The sequence below is a fragment of the Nesoenas mayeri genome, assembly GCF_963082525.1.
Source record: "Nesoenas mayeri genome assembly, chromosome: 7".
Lineage (NCBI taxonomy): Eukaryota > Metazoa > Chordata > Aves > Columbiformes > Columbidae > Nesoenas > Nesoenas mayeri.
This window is the reverse complement of record NC_137551.1, coordinates 40,124,259-40,137,097: the sequence shown is the minus strand read 5'-3', so window position 1 is coordinate 40,137,097 and position 12,839 is coordinate 40,124,259. Positions and strand designations below refer to the sequence as shown.

Below are 12,839 nucleotides of genomic sequence, written 5' to 3'. Positions count from 1 at the left end.
CCTCACATCAGCCACCGCACCTTCATCTTCTAAGAGTTCGAATTGCTACTTTTGCTCATTAGTTTATTTCTTCCAGATAGCAAAGAACTCATACCAAAGTCACGCATCACCTCCTCACACCCATTGACTATGTAAAGCCACCTTCCCGCGGGTCACAGCACCGACGGGTCGGAGCGGACAGCAGCAGAATGCGGCCGTGTCGCCCCCCGTCCCTTCCGACCAGGCTCCCCGCGACAGGACGAGATACGGGCTGGATGGATCTACTGAACTGTAAGAATCTGTCAAATCCCTTGTTAACCATCTCAACTCACAAACATTTTTATTTTTATCAGTCCTGGGAGAGAACATGATCCTCCCTAAACCTGTAAATCAAATTTTAGGTCTCTTTTATATTAGTCTTCTCTCCAAATAAAACATACCTGGCACTCTGAACAAAGGCTTTTGCTGCTGCTACACGCAAATGTTTTCTTCCGCGCCAATTCTGCATGATGCTCTTTCCCTGTATACAGGCAGCGGTGCTCAGCATCTCCTGTCCCACCCTGTGCCCAGCCCTGCGGAAAGGCCACATGTATCACTACTTTTCTTACAGGGGCTGACAGGACAAGGTAACAGCCACGTGGAAAACAGATATTTAACCCTTCGTTGTGCTGAGGTCATGCTTTACCGTGGCAGGTAAAGCCCCCCAGCCAGCCCCCCAGCCAGCCCCCCAGCCAGCCCCCCTGTCAGCCCCCCAGCCAGCCCCCCAGCCAGCCCCCCAGCCAGCTCCCCAGCCAGCCCCACAGCCAGCCCCACAGCCAGCCCCACAGCCAGCCCCACAGCCAGCTCCCCAGCCAGCCCCACAGCCAGCTCCCCAGCCAGCCCCACAGCCAGCCCCACAGCCAGCCCCACAGCCAGCCCCCCAGCCAGCCCCCGCCAGGTGCCCCCTGCAGCAGCAGCAGGCCTCGAACAGGCTTTCTGCTCGGAAATTCTGAAAGTGTGAAAAGACCATGACTGCCAGGGGCCATTTCCTGCTCCTGTATATATGACTCGCTTGGATAACTAAACCCGTGCACCTTCCCGAACGGAAGGCTGCGCTCTGATCTCCCGCTGCCTTTTGCCCAGGCTGCGCTGCAGAGTTAAAACACCCCCTGCAGCACTTCAGTCACTGGTAAGGACCCAGTCAGCAGAAGCAGGAAAAATTTGCTTTCACCTCCAACAGCAGAGTCTCTTTGTAACAAAGATTCTTTCACTTTTGATTATGTGATCAGATGCATTTACCCTATATACTTTATCTTCAAAACTTAGTTCAGATACACCGCAGTATCAGCAAAATTCCACGTACTTACATCTCATGTTTCTTAGCATCTCTGTTGTGGAAGCACCCGTCTGACTGCAGCATCCTTCGGGAACAAGCCATCACTGTCTCGTGGTCCCGGGACACGTATCCGAAATACACCAGTCGCGCCAGCGTCTGCAGCTCCACCAGGGAATCCGACCAGCTGCACTCCAAAGCCAGTTCCACTAACTGGGGAGGAAAGGAAACACACCAGACAAAACCAGTTTAAATCTCAGCGGTTCATCATTCTCTTTTCTATAGCACTTTCTGTACAGCCCCCCGGACACGGAACAAGTGTGTGGTAAAACAAGCTAGAAAACCAAAGAGTTACAAGAACAATCAAAATATACAACAGAGAAGCATCGTTCAGCCTGTAGTAAGCATTACAAATGCAGGTGCAAGTGTGCACGCGTTTGGAGCAGCAGTGTCCGTCAGGACTCACTACATGTCCTCAGTCCTCTTCTGAAAATCAGTGGAACGGGACTTCTGAACTTAGAGCCCATTTTAGTTCAGTCAAAGGTAAGAACGGGAGACAGAACTAGTTTTACAACAAGAGTGTTTCATATTGAGTTTCATTGTAGGATCTAAACATCTTCCTTGCTTTCGCATGCATCAGTCAGAAAGTTCCATCTTTTTAAGATAATAAGAATCATTAATTAATTAGTCATAAATGAGGATACTAAAATACTGCTCTACAAAACTAAGCCACTGAAGTAATAGCTAAAGCTAACTCATAGTATTTGGCATGAACCTGTAGACCAACTAGAATTAGATAGCTACATATAAGGACTCAGACCCTGGTCTTTAGAAAAAAAGACTTCTACAGAAGTGTTAGATATCGTCACCAGATCCCTGACTAAATGGAGAAATACATCCCATTCCTTTAAGAAAGCTCTTCACACAGAGGTAGAAATTATAAATGTGGTAATCCAACAGGTAAGACTGAAACTCCAGGGTATAAACCTTGGACACCACCCTCCTTGCTCCTGACCACCCTGGTGCCATCAGGAGCACAGGGAAGCGCGGCACTGCTCAGCCTGAACCAAAGCCAGCTCTTTAGGCCTTATACAAGGCATAGTTTCTTGATTTTTAAATAGTTACAAATGTAGTTGTGTTCTACCTTGCAACTGCCAAGAGTAATTGCACTATAACATGAAGTTTTCTGTTCAAATTCCATAATGCTTCCAATATAGACCCTAAAATACACCTCTCTGAACTGCCTGAAAGGAGCTTGGAGCCAGGGGGGTCGGGCTCTGCTCCCAGGAACAAGCGCCAGGAGCAGAGGAAACGGCCTCAAGTTGCCCAGGGGAGGTTGAGGTTGGATGTGGGAACAGTTTCTTCCCCAAAGGGCTGTGGGGCATTGAACAGGCTGCCCAGGGCAGTGCTGGAGTCACCAGCCCTGGAGGGCTGGACAGACGGACATGAGGTTCTCAGGACATGGGCAGGGACAGGGGTGGACTCGATGATCCTGAAGGGCTTTTCCAACCAAAATCACTCTGTGATTCTATAAAGTTTTCTCCACAAAACACGAATGGTCAGAAGTACAGTTCTGTACAGAACTCATCTGAACCCATTATGTTCGTTTGATGTTATTGTTAGGGAATAGACTGCCTTAGCTTACTGAATTATACTGCTTCTTATAGAACGTATTTAGAAACTGCTTATCTACAACATGCTCGGTGTAAGTAAGTTTGCTTAGAATAACTTGTGCAAGCTCTAAACCTGTGAACTTTCTGATCCGTTAAATAAAACGGCCTCAGACCCTTCCATCCCTGCAGATAAGTAAATGAACAGAACAGCATCTAACAGAAGGTAAGAAACAGAAGAATGCTTTGGCCACTGTCAACAACTTATTTTTCTCCAGCTGCAAGTGCAAAATAGAAACTGGACTTTGATGGACGGGCTGCCAACACGAACGAGGGGACGCGGGGAGAATGGGTGGCCAGGCCAGCCCTGCAGTGAGGGGACACGAACGAGGGGACGTGGGGAGAATGGGTGGCCAGGCCAGCCCTGCGGTGAGGGGACACGAACGAGGGGACGCGGGGAGGACGGGTGGCCGGGCCAGCTCTGCAGTGAGGGGACACGAACGAGGGGACGCGGGGAGAACGGGTGGCCGGGCCAGCCCTGCGGTGAGGGGACACGAACGAGGGGACGCGGGGAGGACGGGTGGTCGGGCCAGCCCTGCGGTGAGGGGACACGAACGAGGGGACGCGGGGAGAACGGGTGGCCGGGCCAGCCCTGCGGTGAGGGGACACGAACGAGGGGACGCGGGGAGAACGGGTGGCCGGGCCAGCTCTGCAGTGAGGGGACACGAACGAGGGGACGCGGGGAGAACGGGTGGCCGGGCCAGCTCTGCGGTGAGGGGACACGAACGAGGGGACGCGGGGAGAACGGGTGGCCGGGCCAGCTCTGCAGTGAGGGGACACGAACGAGGGGACGCGGGGAGGACGGGTGGCCAGGCCAGCTCTGCAGTGAGGGGACACGAACGAGGGGACGCGGGGAGAACGGGTGGCCGGGCCAGCTCTGCAGTGAGGGGACACGAACGAGGGGACGCGGGGAGGACGGGTGGCCGGGCCAGCTCTGCAGTGAGGGGACACGAACGAGGGGACGCGGGGAGGACGGGTGGCCGGTGGGGCTGCGCTGGGCGAACAGGAACGAGGGGACGCGGGGAGGACGGGTGGCCGGTGGGGCTGCGCTGGGCGCCGCACGGCCGCCGGGACCGCGGTGCAGCTGTCCGCGTGTCCCTCACCCAGGGTCCCTCTCCAGGAGGCGCCAGCTCGAGCTGCTCTGTGGGGTATCCTGGGAATTATCTAAGAAGAATTTCTAGAATCCGTGTCTGAGTCTCTGCTACAAGAAACCTCGGGAGAAGAAATCTCCTTAACAGCTATGGAAATAATCTGTTAGAGCAACACGGGTCACCCTAACACGGGCGTTCTAATGCTGCCTGTCTCCTGGGTAAATGAAAACATTCAGTCACAAATACCTTCTGCCTCCTCTCGTAACTATTTCACCTCCTGGAAAGTTTTCAAGAATTAATGGTACAATGAAAACGTCAAACTGAAGTTTCCCTCTATCCACATTGAAACTGAAATCACACTTATACTATGAGATTTCTTAAAACCTGAGAGCTAATAAACCAAAACTACGTACCTGAGATAAGCTGGGAAGAGCAAAGTCCATGAGACCCAAGCCGTTACACGAATACATTTCCAGACCAATGAGAAGTCTTGCTGTAGCATCTTGTGCTTCATCATTATTCTAAGCAGAAATAAAAAAATCACATTAACAGTGGTTTTTTTGGTCTGCATGTAAACATTATCAAGGACATTAATTGAGATGGCGAGGTAATCATAACAACAACTATGTCTGAAAACCCTGATTTCCATTAAGCAAGTCTTCCACTCCTTATCGTGCCCTGCAAATGGAGGATTTTATGTAATAATTTATTTTTAATTAACATTGTGAATTCTGAACTACTACAGTTTCAACATTAGAAAAAACATAGCCAGAATACAATGAATGTAAATTTAATATATCACTGAGGGATTATGGCTTTATAGACATACTAAAATAAAAATATAGGAATAAAATATTAATTTCCAACTTACTAGGTCCATATTCTATATACAGACAATATTACATGCTGATATAAATAGGGCTGATTTGTCTTAACATTCTTAGTGTAGCCATTCCATCATTTTAAATGTATGAATTCAAAACTACATATGTTATACAGCCATCAGTTAAGAAATGTAAACTCACAGCTATGCCTGACGTGGGAAGTCTGCTGTATTCCATAAAGACTTATGGGAACTACAGCCAGAATTTATTGTCACATTGTATCCAAATACACAGAAGAAAATATGTGTTGATAATTTCAGTCATTATTAAATGAAGGTATGGAAGGTTTCCGGTTCTGCGGGGTTTCTGAGCGACAGTACCTCCTGCCGCGCGCCGGGGTGCGCGCCGACCGGCTGCTGGAGCAGCTGCTTCGCCTTCACCCAGGCAGCGACGATCTGCTGCCGCGCCGCCAGCGGGGCCGCGCCGCCGGCTGCCGTCCCGCCCGCCGCGGCCAGGGCCAACTCACAGACCTGAGCATCGAGAAGGAGAAACAGGAAACGCTCTTTGGACGGAACGTGCCGTCGATTCGTTCCTCTAAGGTCACCGGACATGCACCTCCAGCCTGGTGCCAACCCGCAGCGCAAACGCGAGCCCCAGCGCCCAGCCGCAGCGCGACCTGCGGCAGCAACCGTCAACCATGGCGGCTTTTCTTCTGGCAAAAATGTCTATGATTCAATGTATATGAATTGTAATACATGACAGCAGACCAAGAAAGACACCGAAACCGAGGGGTCTGTACCTCTAAGGCAGCTTTGATATCAGGAAGTCCACGGGGATCCACTGAAAACGACTGGATGATATCTGCTCTTTCATGGTTCTTTTCCAAAGCTTTTCTGCTTCTGTCTGCAGCTTCTTCTTTCTTCTCAGCAGGTTCTGGCTTTGGAATCCAATGCAGAATTAGGCCCCGAGCCACAGCATTGCACAGCATCAATAGCACCACAGTGCTTCTGCAGGGAAACAAGAATGACAAGTGCACGCTGCATCAGATCAAAAGGAGAGGAAGCAATAAGGTTCATTACTTTTGAGTAACAAATGATACTTGAAAGTACAGATTTTTTATTTTTAGAAAGCAAAGTTATGGATGTTACAAAAGATTTCCTATTGGAAAAGCTGTTAAAATGGTTAAACACACAAAAACCACAACCACTTTCACAGTTTACATTCTATTTTTTCAGCTCTTTCTACAACTGAAGCTTCTATTTCCTCACAGAAAAATCATGTTTATGTCAGACAAACACATTTAAAATGTATTTTTTTCTAGTGGGCTGCTATGCACGAAAATACTATTTCCTAAAAAATTAATCTAAGCAAAACCTCTTCCATAAACCCATTTATTTGTTACACTGTATTATTATCCACCAACCAACCCCTGAGCTGGAGTTACCCTATTTTGTGGAAACATGAGCTGTGTTATGGCTGAGAGGCTATTGCGGATACACGGTAACACACGTATCAGAATCAGTAAGCGCACAAGCGGCTCCTCAGGCCTCGCTGTCCAGCGCGCTGCTGCCGGCCTCACCGCCCGCCTGGCGCCGAAGCCACACCAAGAATGGGCTAAAATCTCTAGGGTTTCGCCCCACAGTCAGATTTGACTCGAGCGTCCCCTCCGTCAGTCGCTCCCATTGCATTCACAGGATTCCTCCCAACCACTCTCGAATCCATGCTCCCATTTGCAGTCCATTGTTCTGCACGTTCCCTTTGTTCTTTTCTCTTGTATTTCAGAATTCTGATTAGAAAGACTTACAGTGAACTATATTTACAACATCATTCCACTTCAGAGCACCTGACGCAAGCAAACGCATCTCGAGCTGTCCTGCAAACTCGAAGAAAATCTCCCTGATTCTACCTGACCAGCTTTACAAAACGTTGTTTTCACGTACACACGTCGCTGTTGCACAAAAAGAAATCAGGTCCAAAATTAATACAGATTATGTGAATAGTAACAAAGAACAAATAGAAATGACTGAAAAGTCATTTCGCACCACAAAATTAATCTTCTGAACTACTCTGTACCAAAGTCCTTCTACTAATAATAAAAGGTAGCAGTGAAAGTCTTTCAGAGCACAAAGTGATTTACAATGTTTTTCTGTTTTAGAAGAAGAGAGCACGCTCATAACCAAACCCGTAAACTCACCCATTCTGCCCAACGCTCCTGATGGCTCCAAGCAGCGTCTGCAGGTCCGCAAGGATGTCCCGCTGCCTTCCCGCGGAGATGAGGTGCCTGCTGTAGTTCAGGACGTACACCGCAGCGTTGTGGACGATCCAGGCTTCCTTCAGCTCTTCTCCTATTTCAGCTGCGCGCTGGAAGTTCTCCATAGCATATCGAGACAAGTGGTCTATCCACAAACTACAGAATTAATATAAAGGAGCTGTTATTCCAAAACTTTGACACTAGAAGGAATTGTATCATAAGGTTAAATATGCAGCAGCAGATCTCAATCAACACCACCAACATTTTAACTACTTTTCAGCTGCATTTATTAAGTCTTCACCCATTAACTTGTATTTTACTTGGATGAGGAGATGACTCAGGAAGGAATCAGCATCAACATGAAATGAATAGCCTCTGACACTCGAGCGCTATTAGCTTAAAAATAGTGGCTATAGGTCACGCTTCATCCCCACGTTTGTTTAACGCGGGTGTGTGACTGCAGATCACCGGTGCCCGCGACGGGGCTCTGCTGGAACACAGACACGAGACACCCGCTCACGAGCAGAGGCGGCTTTGCCGCTTCAGACCGCTCGCGTTCCTGCTCTCGGTGGGCTCCGGGTGGCCTGAATCGCTCGGTTGTAGCAGAACATCATCCTTCTCATAGTCTAGACAATCACTTTTTTCAATGACTTTATTTCTTTTTTGTCCTCAGCTATCAAGATGTACCATTACTTGAAAAAAACAATATTAACAACAGGGTCTTGAGTGACCACACAGAGCGGCCGCGGCTGCCACAAAACCACAAGTGGACACGGGTAATTCCACGTCAGCAGAGACCAAACGGCTCTTTCCTGGGAGCTGTTTATCTAATTGGGTAAACTCAAAAACAGCTTAGTAGCAAATTCTGGAGCAATGGCCTCATGTTCTGTGTCCCTCGGTTCTGATCAGTTCACGGCTTTCCCATTTTACTGAACATTTGTGGATGGTGAGAAAAGCATCAGTCGGTCATCAGAGGGTGGGCGGCCGCGGGGACCCAGCACGGACACGGCCAGTACCCGTGTGGGCGTGAACAGAGCAGAGTTTGCTCACCAGCCTCGGAACTCTGCCCCTCCTCTCCTTCGCAAGAAATGGTTGTGAGACCAGGAAAAAAGATACTTGCTGTGTTCCAACCTCCCTTATTAATTTCAGTTGATTTGATGGAACAGATTAGTGTTGCAAACTGACATAATTCATTGTATGTATTCAGGTACTCAGATATCATTGTAGTTATAGGAGCCATAAAGCAAGACAAAGAGTTTTCTGATTAGGGGAAATGTATTTTTAAATATAGAATTTCATGGTCTAAATATCAATATAACACGGATTTAATAGTTTTTAAGGCTGGGCTACTAGCTTCTAGATTTCAGAGAATTAAATGTTAAATGAAAAATAAAATACACACCCCAGAATGAAAGCAAATTAAAAAAAAAAATATTTCAAACTACTTTTTAATATTCTTTTCCTTTTCCCACCACCATGAATATCTAAAAATATGAAGCATCTGGTGACACTGAATTTTAGTAACTAGAAATAACTTCAGCAATTATCATCTGTGCATGGTAATAACACTCTGTTAGAGCTCCCAGGTCCTGTTACACGTTAAGGAGAAGCACCTGTATGTCTTCCACTCTGGATCACTTTCAGGGAGAGGCGGATCCTGCCTCCCACGTCCCGGAGGCTCAGCACGGCCGTGCAGCTCAGCGCCCTGCAGCCGCAACAACTCAACAGTGGCCTGGAGAGACAGAGAGTCAACCCGCTGCCACTGAGAACAGGCTGCGACTCAGTATTAGCGCTGATACCTCTTCAAAATTAAAAAGCACAAAATGCTTTTCCAAATGTTGTACAACCACATGAAACACCATGTAAAATAGTCCATAATACTGCAATTGGATGCAGCTAATTTTACTAAATAATTTCATTGAGAAAAGAAAAAATTAGGGTTTTTTTAAAATCATATTGGAATTTCAAGCATCCAGAAACACAACGTCACATGTCAAATATTTACTATAGAATCCCTTGTAAAAGTGTTAGCACCACCTCTAGTGAAACTATTGCTACAGTTACAGTCACACAGATTTTGGTTCAGATGCTTCATGAAACTACTTCTTCCTTTAGTTCCTATGAAGACAGACAATAACTGAACTCAAAATTCCAGTGCTTTAAGATTTATAAAATTATACATAAACCAAAACCAAATTAAACAAATATTATTGACAGTTGTGTAACTTATTTACCTCTCCATTAATGAATCTTATTTCTGCTAATATTCTGAGTAAATCTCTTTCAAAAGAGAAGGACTTATCGGGCAGCAGCGGTTGTCTTGGAGAGCTGTCACCTTCCTCACCCTTCAGAGTCGCACCAGCTTTCTTCTTCTGTGCTACAACTAAATAAATAGAGACATAAATCCCCTATTGCCATGCAAATAATAAGAAAAAAATCACTTTCATTTTGAAATTTAAAAATCTGTACACATTCTTAAATCCACGAGAAAGTTATCAAGTACAGACTTACAATTATTTCACTTCTTTTTCATCAGTACAATTCACTGCACTCAGCGCCTATTCTTCTTGAGCAGTGCTGAGGGCTTGGTTACCTGCAATTTTGCTGCACCTGTGCATAAACCTCAATATTTGCAACAAATAACTTGCTTCAGTCATAACGTGCATACTGAAATTACATTGATGTGAATACAGCCCGTGGCCTGCAGTTCAACGTCGCTGCTGCAGCAGAAGCGGAGTTCCAGGCGCATGCACTGGCTAAAATCCCGGCGTGTGTCAGTCACGCAGGGGGTCACTTTCTGGCAACACACACGTCAATAAAGAGGAAACAGCATGATTTTTCTCTGGGTTAGTAATGAAGAGAAAGACAAACACGAAGAGCGGGCACGGCAGCTGTCCCGGCGGTTCCTTCTGCGCCAGCGGCTGGCAGCGGGTGTTCCAGGAGGGCACGGAAACGTGGTGCGTGAAGCTACTGCTCCTGGTACCTTCAGTGTTCCAGAGTCTGCACCCAAGAATCTCGTGAACCAGAGGTTCAATTCTCCTAAATAAAACCTAACTTATTAGTGTTTGTCTAATTTTCTAAACCATACTTAGATATTCAAAAGAACTTTTGAATTTCTGATAAAAAGTAATATCTTTGTTTTGATAAAGCTCGTGACGCTGACGGGACCGTTCCTGGCTCCCGGATCAATCACACGTTTACTTTCTCCAGACTAGCCACGTTTCATATTTCATCTCTTTTCTAACTAAAGAGAAAAAGAAAGATGTACCAGAACGTCAGGGCAACCACGCACCAAAAGCATCATTAAGAGGAACTGGAACATTTGGGGTTTTTTCTGTAACTCTAGAATGTCTTGAATTATCTGCCCTTATTCAGGCCTCACAAGCCAGCAAGCCCCTGTAGGGGTCATCGCTCTACACTTACCTTTGCTCTATCCTCAATCCGACATATATAAAGACAACCTTTCCTTCTTCTCACATTTGATCCTCAATCCGTAGTCATAAAGAAAGATCAAACGGACCATGGAAATGACCAGCACCAGCCGCCCCGAGAACTCGGGTCAGTCGCGCCCTGTCCTCCGCGCCGGCACCCGCGGGCAGCGCTCCGGCCGCTCCACGCCGGACAGCCGGGGCAGGACAGACAGACCTCAGCGCCACAGGCCCGCCCCGCTCCGGGGGAGGCGCTGCCGCTGACGGCGTCGGCCGCCTGCCGCCCTCCCGTAACCGCGGCTGGGACACAGGACACGCGTCTGAGCAGCCAAGGGTCTCTGCCTCTGCCTGCCCAGGAAAGGCCTGAGGCTGACACAGACAGAATTATAAAGTCCCGTGGGAAAGAGATGAAAGATGAAATATGGCTCGTCTAAAGATGAAAAACTCACGGAAGAAAAAATAGGGCATCAATTTATCTGTTAAGGGGACTTTGGAAAAAATCCAGAGGAAAAATGTGGAATAGGTTCAATGAACATTGGCTAGAGAAAAAAAAACAGCCAGAGGGGTGTCCATTTATTCTTAAAGGTGAGTTTTTCAGCCCCCGGGCAAAACCCACTTTAACAGAGACGGGCAGACGTCAAACAGCCCGAGGTTCGGACGCGCTCCCCCCGGAACGAGAACGCGCTCCCCGAGGGCCTGTGGGGGCAGCGCTGGAGACCGCGCGCGGCCACCCACACAGAGCAAGTGCGGACGGCGGCACCACCTGAGCCTCGGGCTAAGTGACCCGCAACCCACCTTCCCTGTGCTTCCGCGGGTAATGGATAACACGGACCTACATGAGCACCCGGGAATGAGGCGGTTTTCTCAGGCAGATACATTTCACCAGGCCTCCCCAGCACTGCTGGAACGCTCCCGAAGGCAGAGTACGGTGTCAACAGAACAACGTACTGACCCGCTTCTAGATCCAGAGGTACAAAGAATGTTCCGTGTGTGCCAAGACACAGGGACAGACAAGAGCCCGGGAACTCTGGGGATGGGAAGGAAGAAAATAAAACTGGCTTCTCCTTCACGTAACTCTAATGAAAGAGGAAAGAGTTCTATGACACTCACAAAAAGCGTTCACTTACTTTCTCTTGGTTTTTTTGCCTTCCTAAACCAAGCATCATCGTACAGGAGACAGAAGCGGCACGCAGCGCGGCACACATCCCAGACTCCGTGCGCACGTGCAGCTCTGGCCAAATCTGCCCAAAGTATCACTCTAGCAAAGAAAGAACATACACAAAATTACCTGATAAGCAGGAAACACTAAAAAAATCATGTCAATAATAATGGTCATCGAAACTTAAATTTTAAACCTAATAAAAATTAATAAATTGAAGGCTTCCCATCAGAAGCAAAGATAACACTGTTGCTTTAATTTAAGCAAACAATCCCCTCAGCATACCGAGGCTGGCACTAAATTTTTGCTTTGGATAGTAACTATACAGAAATGCCAAAACGTGTGTGACATCCCTAACCATCTACCTTATAAAATAAACTAAGTACTTCAAAACTCATCTTGAGAATTGCAAAATAAGTCTTACACGGTATCATCAAATAACCGCTGCAGTGAGAAACTTTGCCACTGGAGACTCCCACACGAGACCCAAAGATACTTCTTGCCCATGGTAATTACCTCTCCCTGTCCTTTCCTTGTAGGTGTTTCGAGTCCTCCTCAGCTCTCCCCACGCTGTTCAAATGATGCTGTGCTTTGGCACCGAGCTCGCTCGCTTGGCTCCTACTGTCACCCGAGAAAACTTCGCAAAGAAAAAAACAGTTCCAGGCAATGTTTAAGTATTAAAAAGCCACATGAAGTGTTTGCAACTTGATTTGTGTCTACTGTCTGAAACACACAAAATCCAGCCCTTTTTTCAGTCCCTTAAGTTTTTCCAAACCCAACTAACCAACAAGGAAAAGCCCAGTCTACCAAGCATCTAATTCTGGTTTTCCTGTATCTTCAGATACCGCTGTCTCACATAAAACTGATTTATGCTTGTTTGAGCCCCAAATCTCTCACGTACACCTCTTTTCTGACCGGATATGCACTGCTCTCATTAGCCTCACTCAACAGTAAATGGATGATGCAATACATAAAGTTCACAATCACGCCAAATTTTAAGAACACTTATCTAATCAAATACATTCTTCAATCTATATTAAAGTTGGCTATTTTGTTATATATTGGGCAAAACCAAAGAAATAACCAACACAAAAAAATGATGCAAAGGAGGAACAAACTGCCCCC

General features: G+C 47.1%; 1 protein-coding gene across 1 annotated transcript in view; it reads right to left on the bottom strand.

Moving 5' to 3' along the window:
- Positions 1–12,839, bottom strand: part of CFAP46 (cilia and flagella associated protein 46) — a 67,104-nt gene that overhangs the window by 37,524 nt on the left and 16,741 nt on the right. The window contains exons 11-18 of the mRNA XM_080348281.1: positions 9,362–9,510; positions 8,741–8,859; positions 7,071–7,283; positions 5,676–5,883; positions 5,257–5,406; positions 4,466–4,573; positions 1,326–1,504; positions 420–551 (exon numbers count right to left, since the gene is read on the bottom strand). Of these exons, the coding sequence (XP_080204407.1) occupies positions 420–551; positions 1,326–1,504; positions 4,466–4,573; positions 5,257–5,406; positions 5,676–5,883; positions 7,071–7,283; positions 8,741–8,859; positions 9,362–9,510 (1,258 nt within the window). The remainder of the gene's footprint in view (positions 1–419; positions 552–1,325; positions 1,505–4,465; positions 4,574–5,256; positions 5,407–5,675; positions 5,884–7,070; positions 7,284–8,740; positions 8,860–9,361; positions 9,511–12,839) is intronic.